This window comes from Heloderma suspectum, chromosome 5 (assembly GCF_057233095.1).
Source record: "Heloderma suspectum isolate Gila_16-S chromosome 5, 16-S_ref, whole genome shotgun sequence".
In the NCBI taxonomy this organism is placed as follows: Eukaryota; Metazoa; Chordata; class Lepidosauria; order Squamata; family Helodermatidae; genus Heloderma; species Heloderma suspectum.
In genome coordinates, this window is record NC_139462.1 from 58850479 (window position 1) to 58872107 (window position 21629).

The 21629-nt window shown below is 43.9% G+C and overlaps 1 protein-coding gene across 1 annotated transcript in view; it reads left to right on the forward strand.

The window, feature by feature from the left end:
* Window positions 1-267: 267 nt before the first annotated feature.
* Window positions 268-21629, forward strand: part of NAA15 (N-alpha-acetyltransferase 15, NatA auxiliary subunit) — a 46233-nt gene continuing 24871 nt past the window's right edge. The window contains exons 1-3 of the mRNA XM_084856084.1: window positions 268-653; window positions 17939-18023; window positions 21278-21382. Of these exons, the coding sequence (XP_084712210.1) occupies window positions 600-653; window positions 17939-18023; window positions 21278-21382 (244 nt within the window). The 5' untranslated portion in view covers window positions 268-599. The remainder of the gene's footprint in view (window positions 654-17938; window positions 18024-21277; window positions 21383-21629) is intronic.

Sequence of the window (21629 nt, forward strand, 5' to 3'; positions counted from 1 at the left end):
AAGCGCTCTGGAGAACTCGCACACTTGCACATTCTTTGGCGATACGTTGGGTGGTCTTAATAAGGATAATGCTCAGCCTTGGTTCTTCCCCCTACCCGGCGCGCAAGCGCAGTCCTTCCACAATGCACAGCACCAGGGTGGGGAGGATGTGCCCACTTCCCGACTTACCTTGTAGGGCCTATTAAGTCTATGGGGAAAAGAGAGCGAGAGAGAGAGAAAATGGGGTCGTGGCGCATGCGCGCGGACCTCGGTGACCCGGCTGGGGAAGCCCTCGGTGGCGGCCATTTTGGCGGCGCCTCCTCTCTCCGGCCTGTCGAGTTACCACGTGAAGCGCCCGCCGCCGTGGGCTCGCTGCGGGGCAGGGGTAGCCGGGCGCAGGGAGCACGGCGGCTCGGAGAGGCCGCGCGGAGCAGAAGGGAGAGCAGCGGCAGCGGCAAACGACGGCTGGGCTGGTGGTAGCGGCGGGGGCGGCCTGGCGGGGAGTCCCTCCCGGGAGGCGGCGGCGGCAGTAGGGCCGGCGGTGATCGAGCCGCGGCAGGAGGGAGCTGGTTCACCGGCCCGGCAGCAGCAAGAAGGGCGGGGCGGCAGCAGCGGAGAGGATGCCGTCAGTGAGCCTCCCGCCGAAGGAAAACGCGCTCTTCAAGCGCATCCTGGTAAGCGGGGGAGGCCTCTCGGCGGAGCCCGCCCGCCGGCCGGCCGGAGGGGGTTGCGAGGGAGCTCCGCGCTCGCTTTGCTCTGAAGTTGCCCCCGCCCCGGCGGCCCTCTTCTGCTCTCCGCAGCCCGTGGGCGAGGAGCGCTTTCTCCCGCCTTCCTCTGGGTCAGCCCCTTTAAAGGGCCCGGGGCCGGCGTGCCCCAGGCTCCGCGGGCTGCGCTGACAGATGCCCCCTGAGCCGAGAGGCTTCCCGGGCGAAGCCGGCGTGCCGTGTTCCAGAACTTCCCCGCAGAACGCACCGGGCCGGCCTCCCTCCGGAGCGCCTCTTGGGGCCGATCGCTGGGCCGAGGAGCCCAGGTGGGGGCCGTCTTAAAAATAACCCGGCCCCGCGGGCGCGGTGGGCGAAAAAGTTGTGTGGCGAAGGAGCGAGAGGGCTCGTGTCCAGACTCTAGTTACTGAAGGAAGGTTGCGGAGAAGGTGGCCCGGCGTGGAGGGGTGGTTGTTTGCGCTTGGAGGAAGGTAGAGTTGACGTTGGGCCGCCGAGACGTTGTTCTGCCTTTCCTCTGAGCGCACAGCACTTTGAAAAGAGCGTGTCCGTGACCATGGCAGACCACTTTAAACTCCCGGGGAATTGCACTCTTCTTGTTTGAGACTAGTTCAGTGAGGAACAGGGAGCAGTTTGTGCGGGCTTTTTTAGTTTGATGTCTCCTAATATAAAATAGGCTAGGTGACTCTTTTTTTCTATATGCCAGTGAAACAAGCCCTATTTGTGTGTGAACTTCAAAAAGCGAAGAATTTTCTGGGTTTTTTTTTTAACTATATCTCACATTAGTGGTTAAGTCCACATAATAATGTAATGTGTAGTGATTAACCAAAACAAATAATATAGAAATGTATTCTTGCCAAGTTTTTCAAGCTGGTTTAATCCCTTTAAAATGATTGAGAATAAATCTAAAACACCAGTATTTTGTAGATCAACTATCTTAATTGCAATACAGTTGGTGAAGTGAGAACTGTGAAAATACTGATCTGTTAACAAACACTTGTTTTGAATTTACTATCTTATTTGCTTGAACTTAAGAGCAAGTAGGTTTCTTTCCTGAAACTTTTATAGGCCAGTAATGTGTTGATTATCTAGTGTGCATCTGTTTTTGAAGACATAAATTATTCGATTGTCTTTGGTAGAGAACATTATGCCCAAAATACTGCAGTCATTTGGATTGGTATCACTGCTCTAGGTTGCAGAAATAGTAACTGGAGCCACAGAGGTGATGGAGTTCTCTGTCAATAATATCCCTTTACAAACATTTGTTAACATTTGTCTGGAATAATCTGTATTAAACAACTCAAGAAAAATGCACTTGCATTGTTCCCAAGTAGTTAAAAGTACTTAATATTAAAATAGCATGCATTTAATGAATATTAAATAACACAGGGCATAATCTTGCTGTTGATTAGTGTTTTAAAGTCCTATTAGCTGCTGTTGGGAGGAGAGGGTGGAACAGTGCTTGCCCCAGCCCAGTTGCATGCACCTACATCTGGATCCAATTCATTGTGTGCAAACAAGTCAGAATTATAAGCCATTTTTAAACCAGGGTTTGTTGTTGGCTTATGAATCCTGGTTTGTTTGGGCACAATAATCCAGGTTTGGGCATAATGCTATGTTATCCGTGCCTATTTTGTTTACCCACTCAAGCAAACAGGAAGAACAAAGTGGGAGTGAACAGGCTGTTTGAAGTAGCACTGTGATTTAATCTAGAATTTCTGGCTTGTCATTACATGGAAACACAGCCACTTCCATGCTGACTCTATCTTAAAGATTGTGCTAGCTCATAGTGAATATAGAGAGTGATTATTGCTCCATTGTTGCAACTGGGAGTAGGCTTTTGGAACAGCCTGTTAGACCTAAGATGAGGCGCTTACTTCAATGTTTGTTGCTTGTTCCAGCACGTTTGTGTATAGCTTAATACTATAATGCAAATAAACAGGTCTGTAAAATGCGTTTATCACGCACATTTCATGGACTCTCAGATGAATCCTTATTCTATGGAAAATGCTAAGCATATTTAATTTCTTATCCTGAGGTTTGTACATGCTTTTCAAATGCAAGGCAAATTAAGCAAATGCAGCTCGATCTTAAGATCACCATTCTAGTTCACAGCCAGTTAAGGCCAGTTGCTTTACTCCTCTAGACCATTAAACTTGTAGCCTTTCTTTCTAGGACTTTCCTTGGTTTTTATCAGTGTACCATGTAGTAATAACTGGGATAGAAATACATGTAGGCGCACAAGTTCAGAAAACTGCAAGTGAAACATGCTCTGGGTATGGGACATGTGACAATACAATAGTATGCTTTAGAGAGGAGAAGGCCCAGGATAAAAAGGAGAAAGACACACTTTTTTCTTGTCCCTTCACACCCCTAGTATGGTCACCCCACCTCCATATATTTGATAGAATATTTAAATTTGATCAACGTACATAAATCCCTTGACATATATATATGCAATCTTCTCCGCCACCTCTCATGCTTATTATGTAAACATTCTACGTATCAGATTCTTGCATGTTAGGCTGTACTTGCTTTTGCCATATTTAGGCATTAAATCAAATGTAAGGTGAAATGGAGCCCACTCACTGCACATCAGTTGTTGAAGTTGTAAATTGGCTTTTAAAAGCAAGCAAGCTATTTTGCAAGTAAAATAGACCTGTTAACTTTGCGAACTTAATAGCAGAGGCATGGGCATGTTTAGCCTTGAGAAGAGAAGACTGAGGGGAGATATGATAGCGCTCTTCAAGCACTTGAAAAGTTGTCACAGAGAGGAAGGCCAGGATCTCTTCTCCATCATCCCAAAATGCAGGACACGGAATAATGGGCTCAAGTTACAGGAAGCCAGATTCCGGCTGAACATCAGGGGAAACTTCCTGACTGTTAGAGCAATATGACAATGGAACCAATTACCTAGGGAGGTAGTGGGCTCTCCCACACTGGAAGCATTCAAGATTAGGCTGGACAGCCACCTGTCAGGGGTGCTCTGACTTGGATTCCTGCATTGAGCAGGGGGTTGGACTCGATGGTCTTCCAACCCTACTATTCTATGATCCTATGATCAGAGGCAGTGGGTAGTTGGGTGGTCCTTAATAATAGAGACAAATATCCTCCTAATGTCCACATACCTTTACTTTGAAAAGTATCTTTCAGTTATCAAGTATTAATAAAACTGGGATGTTTGGTCTCTCCAAACTTCCCAGCTTGAATGGTGGTGAGTTGACCAGATAGTAAATATAGATTAATTTGCCATATGTACCGCAAGCCAAGAATAAATAGTAATAGAATCTTTTGTATCTTTATTTTAGAAGACCTTGTTGCTTATGGAGTTTTGCATCATGCCATAGATGTGTCATGCTAATAGAAATGGTTATAAAGTAAGGGTTCACATACCTCAGTTATGATTCCTTACCCTCAAGATTTCTTTACTAGAGTGGTATTTTGTCAGTTCATATCAAGTAGATTCTGGAGAATTTCCAGCGAAAGATAAGAGGATAGGTGGGCATTATCAGTTAGGATTGCCTTCCATGTTCAGAAAGCTAGAAGCTGATTTTCGCATACCAACTTATTAGTCATCTTCAGAAACTACTTATATAAATCCAGAGAAGATAGAGCAGATGGTAAAATCTTGCTTTCTTATTTTTGTTACCTTAATGAGAAGCAGCGTCATATATTGTAGCAATAGATTTCTTTGCCTTTGTAAATGTGTCAACACAACACAGTATTGCATAGAAAAATGAAAGGCTACTAATTTAATGAGTGTCATCCGTGTTACCTGTAAGATGGACCTAAGAAACAAGGAGAAAAATAATGAAAACAGTGTTTTCAGAAAACTTCAAAAAGAATGATTGTGAAATTCTGCCTTCACTATATTTCTCTTTGAAAACTCTCAAAAAAACCTTTGTCATCAAGGTATGTAACAGAGAAACTTCTTTCATAGCTTTCCATATGATTTTGCATCATTGCTGTCTCAGAATTGTTGTGAATGCAGGACTGAAATACCTATTGCATGGAAAGTATTATGTGTCATATAGAAAGCTAAATGAGTGCATGAAGTTAAAACCAATAGGTACTTCATGGTTGGCATTCTCTAGTAGTGCTATTAAAATAACTGTTGGAAAGGAAGGTGTCTCTCCCTCCAAAACATTTGCCACTCAAAGGATCTTTTTCCAAATAACCTTTGAGTGCATACATGTGGAAAAATTCTATAGGAATTGCTCACCTAACTTTTCCAAAAGTGATTCCATGAGCAGATTTCAATGTATTTGTGCTGACAGAAGAATTTCAGGGTATGTGAAACACAGAGTGAAAGAACTGAGAACATACTACAACAGTGCAGGATGGATATAGATGTGCTTTTGTAACAGTAAAGAAAATTGAAGGTCTGTTAGGACATTGAAACTTAATAGGAATATGATGGCTTTATTGATACTAACAGCACAATCCTACACATGTCTACTCAAGAGCAAGCCCCACTGAGTTAAATGGAGCTTTCTTCTAGGGTTGCATTGTTAAAGTTGGCAATGTTTGAGTATAGCACCCAGCAGTTCTGTTGAGCAGAGAGATATCTTTGTTTATGACAAATAATGTTGAATTTCCAAAGTAATAGATTTTAGTAAATCATCCTAAGGTAGATGCTTATTGTGTCTATGGGAAAACTGTCACTGACTCATAAATCTAGGGGGTGCACTGAAAGACTTGATGTCTACTTAGATTAGACTTGCTGCATCAGGGGAAATTATATATTCTTTAGTATTTCTGGACACGGGAAACATAAACTGTATATGAAGAATATAATGCACTGAGTTAAATACACATAAATAGCAAACAATGAAATAAGGTTTATTTTGAAATAAGCTCAGAGGGATTGTTGAAACTCACTGAGTAGTGAACAGCATGACTATTTACAGTATGTTACTAAACTCTCCATGGTTCCTCATCTCATGATTACCATATTAAAGTAGATCCCAATACATATTTTCTTAAATCCAGAAAATTAATATTTTGTTTAAGTGACTTTACCTAATACTTACTGCATTTTCCCTATCCATTTTCTAGAATGATATTCTTGAATGTCTTTTTCATCTTGTTCAAACATTAAAAAAAAAGAATCAGGGCCCAGCTGATACAAACAGTAACTTCATTAATCTGCCTTGCACAAAAATTAGTTCAGGAGGACGTTGCTCACCTTTTGATTTGCTCTCGCCCCCTCCCCTGCTACTGTAACATGGGACTGTGTAGTCTTTCTCATTTGGCTTTAACAGCAGCAGTGAGAAGAAAGCAAGGTGCACATCTGTCCTAGTACATACCAGCTATGGTTATGGCACTCGTTCAGCCTTATACAGCTAATGGTTCCAGGTAAATTGCAAAGTGCATGTCTGGCTTGTATGTAAATCAAACGTAGATGTATATGATTGCAATCACTTTAATTTCCCAAATCTGGAAGTACTTACCTGGGTTCTCCAAGGCACATTTTTGTTCTAGAAAGTACAAGCTGAATTAAAGGATCCATAGAAAAAAATAGCATAAATTGACATAATCTAATTAGTATAAATGGTGCCATTTATTTAACTTGTTATAAAGGGCAAGTACTGTTGATACTTAAGGGGCTGCGGTGGCTTAGTGGTTAAGATGCTGAACTGCAGACCGGAAGGTCGGCAGGACAGCAGTTCGAGACCCGAGTGCTGCATGACGGAGTGAGCTCCTGTCTTCAGTCCCAGCTTCTGCCAACCTAGCAGTTCGAAAGCAAGAAATTGCAAGTAGATAAATAAGTACCACTTCGGCGGGAAAGGTAACAGCGTTCTGTGCACCTCTGTGTTCAGTCATGCCGGCCACATGACCATGGAAGCATCTTTGGACAGTGCTGGCTCTTCGGCTTAGAAATGGAGATGAGCACCACACCCTAGAGTCGGACATGACTGGTTGGGGACACCTTTTTACTGTTGATACTTAGTTTGAGATTTCAGTTCACACTTGCCTTCTCCACCCATTCAAAAAAGGAATAGGTTTCCAATAGTGTCCACGTTTTCAAGATTTATTTGCATGTTTATTTCAGTGTAATAGGAAGGGGTCAGTAAGAAAGACTATTGTATGTCTCTAAATTTGGAGCACCTCAGAAAGGATTCCAGGAGGATTTACAAGGTATGAATACCAAGTGCATTCAGTGTGACGTTTGTCAAAATTTATTCCTGAACCATTCTTGATATGAACAAGACCTTTCAGAAACATTCCATGCTACTGGAATACATATGTGAGTGCTGTATTTTAATGCTTTAAGATCTGCTGTGGCATAGTGTAGGGACTGTGACCCAACAGGTCCCTGGGCAAGATAGTACCTGGGTCTCAGACTCGCTAGGTGGCCTTGTAAAAGTCACCTATTCTCTCAGTTTTGACTCCCATGTGAAATATGAGGAAAGTAATGGCATGCTTTAAAGAACATTTAAAAATTAGGTAATGGCTGCATTCAGATGTCAAGAATGAGCTCCAGCAAGCCTTGAACTCATACTAACCCTCTTCTCCTCCGGCGTAGTCAAGAAGAGAAGATTTAAAGGTTCGACTTCTATTTTAGATTAGCTGCTGTTTAGGGAGCAATCCTATGGCCACTAGTCAGTGGCTAGATGGCCATAGGATATGTGGTTTTATGGGAACCAACCTCAGACCCCTTGCTCCAAGATCAGTTCCTAGAGAACTGATCTTCCCCCCTTCCGCGCTGCCTAACAGGCAGTGCGGAACAACTCCGTGCTCCAAAGAGGAGCATGGAGTGGCCAAAAAGAGTGGCATGGAGTGGCATTCGGAGGGGCGTTCCAGGGCGGGGAAGGCGGAAATGCCAGTACGACACATTCTATGTGTTGTCTGGCAGCCCCCTCCCCCACGGCTAGACAGCCGAAATTGGCTGTCCAGCTGCAAATGCAGGGCAGGAGAAGCGTGGAGGGAACAATCCCCTCTGTGCTTCTCCTGCCCTGCATTGGATAGGCGGTCACCTCCGAATTCGGAGGCGGCCACCTATCCGCATAGGATTGTTCTGTATGTGTTACTTCCAAAACCTAAACTGTAGCTAATCTTAACTATCGTTAGAGGAAACAAGCCAGCTTTATAAACCGTAGTTTGAAGTTGGTTTGTTTCCGCTTAACCATAGGTAAGTGTTTGCAGGGTTTGAATGACACAACAAGTTGCAATTAATAAAAAATAGAAATGAAAGCCTCTGAACTTCTCCTCACTGCTGTGTCAGAGGGGGAAGCGTGTGAGCCAAAGGTTCACTGCAGCCCATTCTGGTCATGCTAAACTGTGGTTTAGTATGATGTGCAAACTTGGTCTATGTAAGCAAAGTGCTTTGAATGCTTAAAATGCCTACTCAAGTACTATTTATTCTTTCTGCCTTGAATGTCTACATTTGTTGCCAAATGTTTCTGCAAACCCAGTCACCTGACCTGTATCATGTGGGCCTACCTTTGTTTCTGGATAAAGTATTTAATTTGAGTGCTTCCATCACATTTTTTAAAAATGACTGGCCTTCTTAAGACCTTGAAAAATTAATGGGACCTGTTTGCTGACAGAATGGTTTTATGCATGAACTGAATGGGAAGTTAGATACAGCTGGCTGAAATGTAATTCAGTCTTTGGTGCAATTTGTCCTAAATGTTGCTGTGCCCCAAACCACTAATTTACCTACCTACCTACTCATTATCCAAGAATATAACAAATGTGTGTCTAGCAAATTGTTGCTTCAAAATCACACTCTGCTCAGACTCTTGCTCAGTACAGTACTATGAATGTATAGTCAGAAGTAAATTATACTGTGTTCAGTGAGGCTTACTCCCAGATAAGTGTGCACGGGATTGCAGCGTAGGTGTCTCACTTCTTTAAAGGTTTATATTAGATTAGGCTTCACTTTTCAAGAAGGAATTATACCTATATTATTATTATCTCTGTATGCTTTTAGGTCAGTAGTCCATTTTTTTTCAGACCTGGGATCTACCTTTAGTCCCAACCTACAACATATATTCTGCTGCTGCTGCGTTGTTGTTTTTTTACAATACATGTCCATGTTTTTCTTGCTTCTCCTTCTCTCTCCTTCGCTTCCCTTCCTACTCTGGGAACACAGGAAGCTGCCTTATACCGAGTCAGACCAGTGGTCCATCTAACCCTGGCCTGTATTTTCTACACTGACTTGCAGCAATTTTTCCAGCCCTTCCGGTAGATGCTGGGGACTGACCCTGAAAACGTCTACATGCAAAGCACGTGCTCTACCACTGAGCTACAGCCCCTTGTGGCCTCTCTGTCCTTATTCTCACTCCACTCATAAGATTAAAAAAAAATGATATTGTCACTGATACTACCCATCTCAAGCTAGGATGTGACCCAGCTATAGGTCCCAGTCCACTATTGAAGACTAATGTTTTATATAATGATAGCTATTCTTCTAAATTTTGGAAAAATATTTATAGAAATATTTTTATCATAATTAGTTTGCCGTTTGCTAGAATAAAGACTGGTAGACTACCAATATAAGAAGGTCCCTCCACCTGTTCTGGGGGGATTCCCTGCTTCGCCCCATGCACCAGAACCCACCTCATTCAGTTGGGTTCCCATGTCCCTTGAGAGAGGTGCGGGGGGGGGGGGAAGCCTCACACTTCCATGGGCTTTTCTGTGGATCCACCCCATAATATTATATATTTAGCCAGCCACACATTGTTCTGCTTTGCTGTTTAAATGGTTATACAGCATTCTGCAGGGACGTAACATTCCTGATGGTCCAATTGATTTTGGAATGAACAATTGGGTTAAAGTGCTTTCTATCTATACCAGAGATGTACAGCCTGGAGCTGCCTGCTGTCCCCCAAGGCCATTACTTTGGCCCCTGGGTGCCGTGATCCCACCGCCAAGTTGCCCTTCTGCCTGTGCTCTCCCCTCCCTCCCCCAGAAATCCTCACACAGATCACTCTTTCCTCACTGATGCTAGCAGCGAGGAAAGTGCAGTCTGTATCATGATTGCTGGGATGAGCTTACATGTGCGTGCACTTGTGTGGGCCCCAAGCCAGTATTACCCTTTGGGCTGAAACGGTTGTGCACCCCTGATCTATATACAGAGCAAATTAAACTAGTCAATGCCTTATAAAGCTGACTGCTCCCTTCACAGTGTTTGTCATGTTCCATGGTATATACGTCCATGATTAAGCCAGCAGTACTCTCAATGTATTTATTACCTTGAGTACACATTTGGAAACATACTGGTGTTAATCCAGCTGAGCATGATGCTTTAGGGCACACCCTGGAGAGTCACTGATAGAATCTCTGGGGTAGTGCCTTATTCAACAGAATCATGAAGCATCTTACCCTTATTCAGGTTATTGCTGTTTTGGCTATGCAAGATCAGACATCGATAGACTGTAATTGTTGATGGGTATGATGATTATATAGGGTAAACTTCAATAAGAATGAGAGTATATGGGTTTTTCGGTCACAGCATATTTATATGTTCCTGAGAGGTAACCATGTTAATCTGTTGCATTAAAACCAAGAAAAAGTTTAGTGGTGCCTTAAAAGAGTAGTGCCAAATTCAGCCCGCTTGGAGTCCCAGTTGGACCCTCCCCCTTTTCCCCAACCACTGGTCACATAGTTGTTTCCCTGGTTTTGTGCAGTTTTTTCCCCATTTTAAAGGTTGAAATGCCTCTCCTAAGGTTTAGTTACTGGAAGAACTACTGTAGGCTGAAACATGTTGGTATTTTGGCCTGTGCTTTTTGCTTTTGGCCCCAGCCATCAGTAGAATGCAGCTCCAAAATCTTGTCCAAAATTGAATCCAACCCAGTAATCAAAGTTGATTTATTAATGGCACACTAATTAGAGATTGTTTGTTCTACTAATACTTAAAATGTCAGGAGCAAAAATTGGGGGGAAAGTATTTCACAACACAAAGGTGCTGTTCACATGACATGCTAGCCATGCAGGATGGGTTGTTGCGAACAACCCACCCTGGGTGTGTAGCACACCACCAGACGATTGGGCAACCCACCCACTGTGGGTGAGTGGGTTGCCCCCCATCCACCCTCCCTCAGTTCTCCACACCACATCCCAGGGGACCTAGCGACAGATCCGTCTCATCTGCCACAAAGTCCCCCTTCCTGGCTCCAATCACGACTGGAGTCAGTTTACCATTTCCCTGGCCCCATTTTGTGCAAAAATGGGGCTGGGATAATAAAAAGAAGTGCCCCTCCCAGAAATCAGATTGGGGAAATCATTGGATGCAGGAGCAACAGGACTCATGGTGGGGGGTGGGATTCCTCTCCCTCCCAATCCAATTTTCTGGAGGAGCACTTTTAAAATCCAATGGAAGCCTATGGGGAGATCATTCCCCATAGGCTTCCATTGGATTTTAAAAGTGCACCTCCTGAAAATTGGATTGGGGGGGAGAAGAATCCCACCCCCATGGGCCCTTGGGGCAACAGGACCCATGGCAGAGGGATGGTATTCCCCCAAATCCGATTTTCAGGGAAGGTACTATTTTTTTTAATTTCCCAGCCCCGTTTTGCAAAAGAAGGTTTTGATAGTTTAAAAAATAGGCAAAAATCAGGGGAGGGGGCCCAAATCCAAGCCCCCCCCCCAATTTTCCACAGCCAATGCAGGTTTGTCTCTTTAAATTATCTCTTTAAATCCCAATGCAAGCCAATGGAGGTGATCTCCATTGGCTTGCATGGGGATTTAAAGCACCCCATGTGCAAAAGACAAGTCTCTTTTTCTGAGGAAAGGAGGGGGGCTGCTGGGGAGGGAGTGAGGAGCCATGTGGGGGACTCCCCTAGGCCCCCCCCTGCCATGGGTCTCGTTGCCCCAAGTTCCCATGGTGGGGGGTGTTATTGCCCCCAATCTGATTTTTGGGAGGGGCACCCTTTTTCCCCCCAGCCCTGTTTTTGCACAAAATGGGACCAGGGAAATTAAAAGGGGGGGAATTATTTGCGATCAAAGCCGGGAAGTGGGGATAGGTGGAGGTGAAGGGGGTGCTGTTACAGCTCCAACATGGTGCCATTTTGGCACCATTGGAGGAACAATCACAGGCACGGGCAGTGGCTTGGCCGTAGTCGGGACCCTTCTAGGCAAGAGCAGCAGGGGTTTCTTGCCAAGCGGCTCACTGCTTGAAGCCCTTTACCTACAGTGTGTTGGTACATGACATCCTAACCAGCCATAAAATAACTCCTAACTGAAGAGCATTGCTTCTCAGAGTGGGTTTATAACCCACTGTGGGGACACATTCTGCCTATAGATGGAATGCTCGAGAAAAACAACCCACCATTGCTTGGTGTGTTGTATGAACCCAGTCTAGAGATGTAAAATTTCTGGAAATTTTAAGGCCATGAAAAAAAGGCTTTTTTTCCAGGGGGTTTCGGAAAAAATGGAAGTTTTGAAAAAATTGAAAAATAAGCAATACTTATTTTTTTTTAGCGCTTTTTGCAGATCTAAAGTCGCTTTGTTGCTTTAAGACAACCTTCCCCAACCTGGTGCCCCCAAAAATATTTTGGATTTCAGTTCCCATCAGCCTTAGGCAGCATGGCCAATGGTCAGGAATGTTGGACACTGTAGTCCAAAATATCCAGAGGGCACCAGGTTGGGGAGGGCTGCTTTAGGAACATAAAGCAGCCTTTCTGTTCCTAAGGTTTGCTCATAAAATTATCATTATATTTAAAACTTTAAAAAGTAAACTGAGTAAATGTGTATTTATTGTCTGAATAGATTAGAACTAGGGCTGTGCAGGGAAACCCCAATCTGACTCGGAAGCTGCTTTGCAGCATCCGAGACAGGCCCAATCCAACTCGGGCAGATTCGGGGGGGGCCTGACCTGTCTTGGCCTTAAAGTGGGGTTCAGATGGCGAACCCTGCTTCATGTGTGTCCCCCAACGCCCCTGCACAACACCCCAGCTCCTTACTTGGGTCGCCGCTCTCTCTGCCACCGCTGCCACCTTCTCCGTTGTTGCGCTGCCGCCACCTCCTCCGTTGTGCCGCTGCCTTCGCCATCTTCACTGCCACTGCCGCTGTGCTGTCTTCGCCGCCATCCGCTGCCGCCATCTGCTGAGGCCTGGGCACGCGGCAACTGGTCTTCTCCTAGAAGTTCAAGGACGTTGCCATTTTAAAAATGGCGACTCCCTGGAAGAAGACCAGTCGCCATGCGTCCAGGCCTCAGGAGATGGTGGGCAGCAGCAAAGGTGACGGCGGCAGAGAAGAAGGCTGCGTAGAGAAGAAGAAGGTAGCGCAGAGAAGAAGGCAGAGAAGGCGGCTCAGGTAAGGACCTGGAGGCCCCGGGGGGGAGCTGGGCTGGGGGCCGAAGTTCCAAAGCACACCGAGCATTCCGGTGAGCCTCCAACCTGCTCCGGGCTGCTTCGTTCCCCCTCCGCTTCACCTCAGAAGGGGCCCGAAGTGGCCCACTTCAACTCAGGTTCGGGCCTCAGGCCAAAGCAGTGCACAGCCCTAATTAGAACTACATTAAATGACTACTACAGCATCAGAAACACAGGACTTTGTAGAACAAAACCCAAACTGTCAAGAATGCACAATGGGAAACTGAGCATACATTTCTATCAGTTAAATATACATTAGATCAATAATTTTAATAAGAAATGAGAGAAGTAACTATGCTGGGAATCTTACAGAGAGGATTAAAAAAATAATTTTCCCTGTGGCTTCATTATTTCCAGACATTTTATGTCTCTAGTTTTTGTATGAAATTGTTCTTATTACATAGTTTTAAGAAATCACTTTGGGGAGAGTAAAGGCTAGTTGCTGTTGTTGTTTATTCATTCAGTCACTTCCGACTCTTCGTGACTTCATGGACCAGCCCACGCCAGAGCTTCCTGTCAGCCGTCGCCACCCCCAGCTCCCCCAAGGTCGAGTCCGTCACCTCCAGAATATCATCCATCCATCTTGCCCTTGGTCGGCCCCTCTTCCTTTTGCCTTCCACTTTCCCTAGCATCAGCATCTTCTCCAGGGTATCCTGTCTTCTCATGATGTGGCCAAAGTACTTCAGTTTTGCCTTTCATATCATTCCCTCAAGTGAGCAGTCTGGCTTGATTTCCTGGAGTATGGACTGGTTTGATCTCCTTGCACTCCAAGGCACTCTCAGAATTTTCCTCCAACACCACAGTTCAAAAGCATCTATCTTCCTTCACTCAGCCTTCCTTATGGTCCAGCTCTCGCAGCCATAGGTTACTACAGGGAATAGCACTGCTTTAAGTATGCGGACCTTTGTTGTCAGTGTGATGTCTCTGCTCTTAACTATTTTATCAAGTTTTGTCATTGCTGTCCTCCCAAGAAGTAAACGTCTTCTGATTTCCCGGCTGCAGTCAGCATCTGCAGTAATCTTTGCGCCTAGAAAGAGAAAGTCTGTCACTGCCTCCACATTTTCTCCCTCTATTTGCCAGTTATCCATCAAGCTGGTTGCCATAATCTTGGGTTTTTTTAGGTTTAACTGCAACCCAGCTTTTGCACTTTCTTCTTTCACTTTTGTCATAAGGTTTCTCAGCTCCTCCTCGCTTTCAGCCATCAAAGTGGTATCATCTGCATATCTGAGATAGTTAATGTTTCTTCCAGCGATTTTAACTCCAGCCTTGGATTCATCAAGCCCAGCATGTTGCATGATGTGTTCTGCGTACAGGTTGAATAGGTAGGGTGAGAGTATTCAACCCTGCCGGACTCCTTTCCCGATTTTAAACCTGTCCGATGTTCTCTGTTCTTACCGTGGCTACAGCTACTTGGTCGTTATACAGATTCCTCAGGAGGCATACAAGATGACTTGGTATCCCCATACCACCAAGAACTTGCCACAATTCGTTATGATCCACACAGTCAAAGGCTTTAGAATAGTCAATAAAACAGAAATAGATGTTTTTCTGAAACTCCCTGTCTTTCTCCATTATCCAGCGGATATCGGCAGTTTGGTCTCTAGTTCCTCTGCCTTTTCTAAACCCAGCTTGTACAACTGGCAATTCTCGTTCCATGAATTTCTGGAGTCTACCTTGCAAGATCTTGAGCATTACCTTACCGGCATGTGAAATAAGTGCCACTGTTCAATAGTTTGAACATTCTTTAATGTTTCCCTTTTTTGGTATGGGGATCTAAGTTGATTTTTTCCAATCTGCTGGCCATTCTTGTATTTTCCAAATCTGCTGGCATATGGTATGCATCACCTTGACAGCATCATCTTGCAAGATTTTGAACAGTTCAGCTGGGATACTGTCGTCTCCTGCTGCCTTGTTATTAGCAATGCTTCTTAAGGCCCATTCAACCTCACTCTTCAGGATGTCTGGCTCTAACTCACTGACCACACCATCACATCTATCCCCGATATTATTATCCTTTCTATACAGATCTTCCATATATTCTTGCCACCTTTTCTTGTTCTCTTCTGCTTCTGTTATGTCCTTGCCATCTTTGTTTTTGATCATACCCATCTTTACCTGGAATTTACCTCTGATGTTTCTGATTTTCTGGAAGAGGTCTCTTGTCCTTCCTATTCTATTATCTTCTTCCACTTCCACGCATTGCTTATGTAAAAATAATTCCTTATCTCTTCTGGCTAACCTCTGGAATTTTGCATTTAATTGGGCATATCTCCCCCTATCACTGTTGCCTTTTGCTTTCCTTCTTTCTTGGGCTACTTCCAGTGTCTCAGCAGACAGCCATCTTGCCTTCTTGGTTTTCTTTTTCTTGGGGACGCTTTTTGTTGCTGTCTCCTGAACAATGTTACAAACTTCTGCCCATGGTTCTTCCGGGATCCTATCTACTAAATCTAGTCCCTTAAATCTATTCTTCACCTCCACGGCATATTCATTAGGAATATTAGTGAGCTCCTATCTGACTGATTTGTGGGTCTTCCCTGTTCTCTCTAGTCTGATTCTAAATTGTGCAGTTGTGATCTGAACTACAGTCAGCTCCAGGTCTTGTTTTTACCGACTGACACCTTTGGCTACAAAAGATGTAGTCAATCTGATTTCGGTGTTGACCATCTGGTGAAGTCTATGTATAAAGTCGTCTCTTAGGTTGTTGGAAGAGAGTGTTTGTTATGCACATTGAGTTGTCTTGGCAAAATTCTATCAGCCTATGTCCCACTTCATTTTGTTCTCCCTGACCATGCTTGCCTGTAATTCCAGGTGTCGTTTGATTACCCACCTTAGCATTCCAGTCTCCTGTAATGAAAATAACATCTCTTTTTGGCATATTATCCAGTAGGTGCTGCAGATCCTCATAGAACTGATCTACTTCTGCTTCTTCAGCATCTGTGGTTGGGGCGTATATTTGGATCACTGTGATGTTAAATGGTTTACTCTGAATTCGAGTTGAGATCATTCTATCGTTTTTTGGATTGTATCCCAATCATTGCTTAGCAACTTTATTATTAATTATGGATGCTACTCCATTTTTTTTGTGGTCCTCTTGCCCACAGTAGTAGATCTGGTGGTCATCTGATGTGAAGTCCTTCCTTAGGGACAAGGAAGGGGCGGTGAGTGCAGTTTCGTGGCTCTGAGGTTGGACTCCTGAGGTCTCCAACCTTTGAGCTAAGAAACCGAATTAATAGAACTACTGCAATTCAGCTTGCAGTGAAAAGTAATCCAAGGTAATGACAAAACATCTGTTCCTATTACAGATAAAAAAATAAGGGCTTCATGCTTCATAGGGCCACACCTCTCTTAGTCATAGCTATGTTACCTGGTTTCAGTGCCTTTTCTAAACCTTTGTAATAAGTCCAGTTTTCAGGATTTCTTTCTTGCAATCCTCTATATATCTCAGCTGCTTCTTCCAGCTTGCAGAGTTGTAACAGAAGTTCTCCTGTTAAAAATGCAAAGTATTACTACAAAGTATTACCACCAGCACCATTGGCTGTTAGCCGTCCTTTCGGCTTTGAGCTAGCTGCGTCACCACATCTGGGGCTCGTGGAACTTATCCTCTGTTCCAGTAGCATTTTCCAGTAGCAAAATGCCCAGTAGCATTTTGACCATCTTCCGACCTGGGAGTCCCATCTTCCGATGGGATTTCCAATTTTGGGACTGGGAGGGACAAAACAAAAACGGTCCTTGGAAAAAAAGTGGTGTGGGGGGGGGGGTTCTGAATTTTTCCTTTTTTTCCCTGGCCTTCACATCTCTAACCCAGTCACAGTAATACTTTGCAAGTCTTAAAGGCAGTTGTGAAATGAGAGTCCTACTATGCCAAAAACACTTTTGAGCATTAAGAACTGTAGGTCTTGTATACATTAATTGTAACTGGATTTTATAATAGGCTTGGATCCAAAGAAGGACTGTTGGAAGCAGGTGGGTGGAAGGTGATTTTCCCTCCCGTAGCAGCCCCCCATCCCCACTTCAAAGCCTCTCCTGAAGGTCAGGAGATCCTCAGTGGTTTTGGCTGTATACCAAAGTGTGCTGAGGGATCCCCAGTAACCGAAACCATGGGTTATTTCTCTGGTTTGTCAGGGGAGAGAGAAACTATAGAGCCCTTGCTTCACACGTAACAGTAAATAAATGACAGACAGAAGGTCCATGGGTTGTTTAGCCGCTCCCGCTTTCAGTGGGAGCAGTTGAGCAGCATGCACAAGCATGCTGCTGTGCTCACAATAAGCCAGGATTGTAAAAAGTTCTAGGTCATTGTGACATGCGAACCAGGCCATTGTGCACAGAATAGGTTTAAACTTGCAAAATGGAGTAGGGGACCCCATCAGATTCTGGCAATGATTAATCTCTTCCTTCCCCAGCCAAGGTTCTTAACTTAGACTTAGAAGGATGATTGACACCATTACTATTGGTGACTACAAGACACCTTGCAAAGTAGAATTATCATTGTTTTTCAGGAAAATGAAAGTTTCCATCAAATCTGGTGATAAAGCAAAATTTGTGATCAAGCCTTCTTAATATAACTGCTAAAAACTCTGTAAAGCACTGCAAATTCAATAAACCATTGGACAAATAGTGAATTGCAATGCAAGAAGTATTTTTCAGGGAATAACGAGGGATATATTTTTCTTATTTGTATCTATTTAATTTTATCTTTTTGCAGGATAGTTTGGAAAAATCACATTTTTTATCCCCTGACATTTCTCCTGATATTTAACTGTGTATAGAATGCAGTAAGAACAGGAAATTTATGATAGGAATAATTAATAGCTAGATACAGTTAGGTAGATATAAGGTGGTATGGCTGCACATGGTTTATTTCTGTCGTATTTGCTTCAGTTATGAGACATTAACAGAATTTGGATTTTTGTCTCCTTACAGAGGTGTTATGAACATAAACAGTACAGAAATGGTCTGAAATTTTGCAAACAAATCCTTTCCAATCCAAAGTTTGCAGAACATGGAGGTGAGTCTTCAGATTTATGCATTAACTATTTGTTCTAAACACCAAGTTCTACAATTTACTTGTAGATTGGGTTATTATTCCAGTTCTCTGGGACAACCCATGTTGAGTTAGCTTGTCATCTGTGTTCTATTTTTTCCACCCACGGTGGCTTGTTTCCTTCAAACAATGCACCCTAAGGACACACAGTCTGCAGTAGGGGTTGTTTTACCTACAGTGGGTTAGCGCGTCATCTGGCACACCAGTTTGGGTTATGGCAATTGCCTACAGAGCCACTTGGCAAGAGCAGCCAAAAACACTGCCATCACTCAGCCTCTCTCAGGTGATCTCTGAGCAAACTTGCTTTCCTGCCGCATTCAGCTGTGTCTCCGACTCCAAATCAGCTCTCCCCCACAAACACAGTTCCCAAACGGTTTCACGTATGGATAAATCCTCACTTTTCCATGAAAATGCAAAGTTGTGCATTTATACAGTAGTGCATGTAGTGGCTCCCCATAAGAGGAACTTGTATATTAAATTTTGTCCCATTCCTGCAAATTTTCAAGGAATTGGAGCCCCCCCTCTTTTTTTGGTGCAGTGTAGGCATCCCTCCAGTCCACCCCTTCCCAGCTCAAGAGATGCATTCTCCCCTCTCCACAACCCACGAGCCTGAACCTCTCCCCACACTTTTTACCACTACCATCATCCCCCAAGCTAGCCATCCAACCCACCCCAACCCAAAAATGATGCCAAATAGTTCCTTAGTAGATTCAAAGCAGTATTAAACAAGTGCAGTATTAAGCAAGTCCAGTTTTAAGCAAGCCAAATAAGCCTCTTTGTGCACCAATAAAAAGTTTCTTTTTGTTCTGTATTGTTGGTTTGTTGCTGGCGAGGGGAGAGCCAGCAACAGCTTAGAAATCGGGCTGGCGGATAAGGAATAGGGACTCGGAAGGAGGGGATAGGAGCAGGAAGGGAAGCAAATGGTTTGTTTCATGTGCGGAGAAATCCTCATTTTTCTATGAAAAAGCAAAGTCCTGCATTTATCCAGTAGTGCATGTGGTGTCTCCCCATAAGGGAAACCTATATATTAAATTTCTTCCCATTCCTGCAAACTTTCAAGGAATCTCCCCCCCCCTTTTTTGGGGGGGGCGGAGAGAGGGCTTAAAAATCTGGCTAGGAAATTATAGCAGCAGCATGAGGGACAGAAGGATATTGTTGCCACTGCAAAGGAAGCTAGGATACTTGCCCGGCTGGGCGGGAGGACTACAGGAGGAGGAGGAACGAAGGGGGGGCTAAACAACCTACTCTGCAGAGCTTGTCACCCACTATGAGTTAGAGTGGTGTGTGAACAGGCCCATTGACTGGTTTCACACGATATGACAACCCATCATGGGTAACAAGCCACAGCAGGTTGTCGGTTGTCCGAACCTGGATCACTTTCCACAGGATGGCTTGGACATGGCTACAAGTCACCCTAACAACCCATGATTTGTTGTAGGGCTTGTTGTACCCACAGTGGGTTGGCATGTTGTCCAAACCCAGCACCGGCTTTTTTATTTAAAAAAAGCCAGTGAATGTGACTGGAGCCGTGATTGGCACGGGGAAGGGGACTTGGCAGCAGACAAGATGGGTTCTGCTGCCAAGTCCCCTGGGATAAGTGCTGGAGCTGGATGGAGGACTGACAGGGAGACCATCCCACAGTAAGCCTAATCGTCTGTCAGGCTCACTGTGGGTTGTTCCACAGACAACCCACGCTACATGGCTTATTCACTAGGGTGGGTTGTCATGATGTGCGAATCCAGCCATTAAATTTTGACCCCCATGCCAGCCACCAAAATACAGCCCAAATAAAAAGGCCTTACACCAGTTTGGAAAGATTGTCAGACTGTGGTTTGGGTAGTATACAAAGATTGGTAAGCAATTCTCCACTTGTGTATCTACATTAACAATAAAGGGAACGGTGGAATATTTTGTAGACTTGTAAAGTTCTTAACTGAAAGTGGTACTTGTTACAAACCCCATCTTGAAGCACCGACCACCACTGAACAGATATAAAGTTGGATACATGATTGCAAATGGAGAAAAGGTGGGCAGGAGATAGGTGCTAAACCCTTCCTGTACCTGCCCCTTTTTCCCACATTCCCTCCTTTCAGGTTGCTACTCTCCTAGCTCAGCCCAATTTGGTGCCCTCCAGATGTTTTGGACTCCAACTCCCATTAGCCACAGCCAGAATAGCTAATGGTGAGGAATGCTGGGAGCTGTAGTCTAAAACATATGGAGGGCATCTGCTGGTCTTATTTCTGTTTTCATGGATTGTCTAGGGGGGAAATGGTTTTGCAGGGAGGTGGTAGCCTGTGAGAGGTTTCAGCACAGCCCAGTAAGCACTTCTTTGCTTGAAATTGCCCCATCCCACTCTACAGCTGTTTGGACACAGGTCATCTGCTGTTGTGTCTAGTTTCATCCTTAGGGCCAAGTTACATCTGTTCTGGGACATCCATGATTGATTCTTCTGACATCTTTTTTTCCTAAAAGTAGCCGCAGTGGGAGGAAATTTGGATTGGGACCATTGGGGGAAGGGATTTAATCCTCCCTTCCTTGTGCTGCTTCCCTAATGCATATTGACCATCTCCTAAGCTGCTACTAGCTATGGAAGAGAAAAAATACAATAACAGATTTTCCAGCCACAGCTAATAGCAGCTCTGGCGACGGTGGGGATTTGCATTGGGTAATCTATGCAAGAGAGCACTAATGTACTGCCACCTCTCCCCCTCCACTTCCCCTCTCTCACACACACACACACACCTCTACCTGATTTTAGGAAAAGAAAAATTGCTGGTCAGATTACTTGCACCTCGTGTAGTTTAGCCCTGAGATTCTGCATCCAGACATATTTTAGGTTCCACTCAAATTTTCCAGTTATAAGCATGAATGAGAATGTATAAAATCACATTATCCACCCTTCATAAAAATTCATAGTTTTGCTTAGATTTCTGAATATGTTAAGCTCTTACTTGGAGAAGCTCTTGCATTTGAAATAAAACATTCTCTGCTTTCAGATTTAATAGACATGTAGCTTGTATTGAAAGCCTAAAACTCTGCTTTCAGATTCAGCTGAAATGTGGCTTGCAATTTAGAGTCCACTAATTTCTAAGTTTAGTATGTAAGCCTAAATGTAAACATCTGTACTATCAGTGTCTCTGTTCAGAAAACTTCAGCGTATGAAAATAGCTTCACTTATTTATGATTGATACCATTGGTATTTATGTTTTTGTTTTTAGAAACTCTGGCTATGAAAGGACTAACATTAAATTGCTTAGGTAAAAAAGAGGAGGCATATGAATTGGTGCGTAGGGGCCTAAGAAACGACTTGAAGAGTCATGTCTGTATCCTTTCAAAGTTATTAATTAGAGCTTCAAAAGAAAACAGTTTATAATAACTATATTATAGAATGTACCTATTCCTTTTTTCTTAACGAAGAACTAAAACACTTGTTATGTATGGTCGAAATGACATTTTGGTGAAATGTTTTAACAGTCATACTATGATGACTTTAGAATAAGCTTGAAAGTGAAAACTACTTTTAGTCAATAATGCACCCTCTTAATTCTACTTGACAGATTTAATTTTATC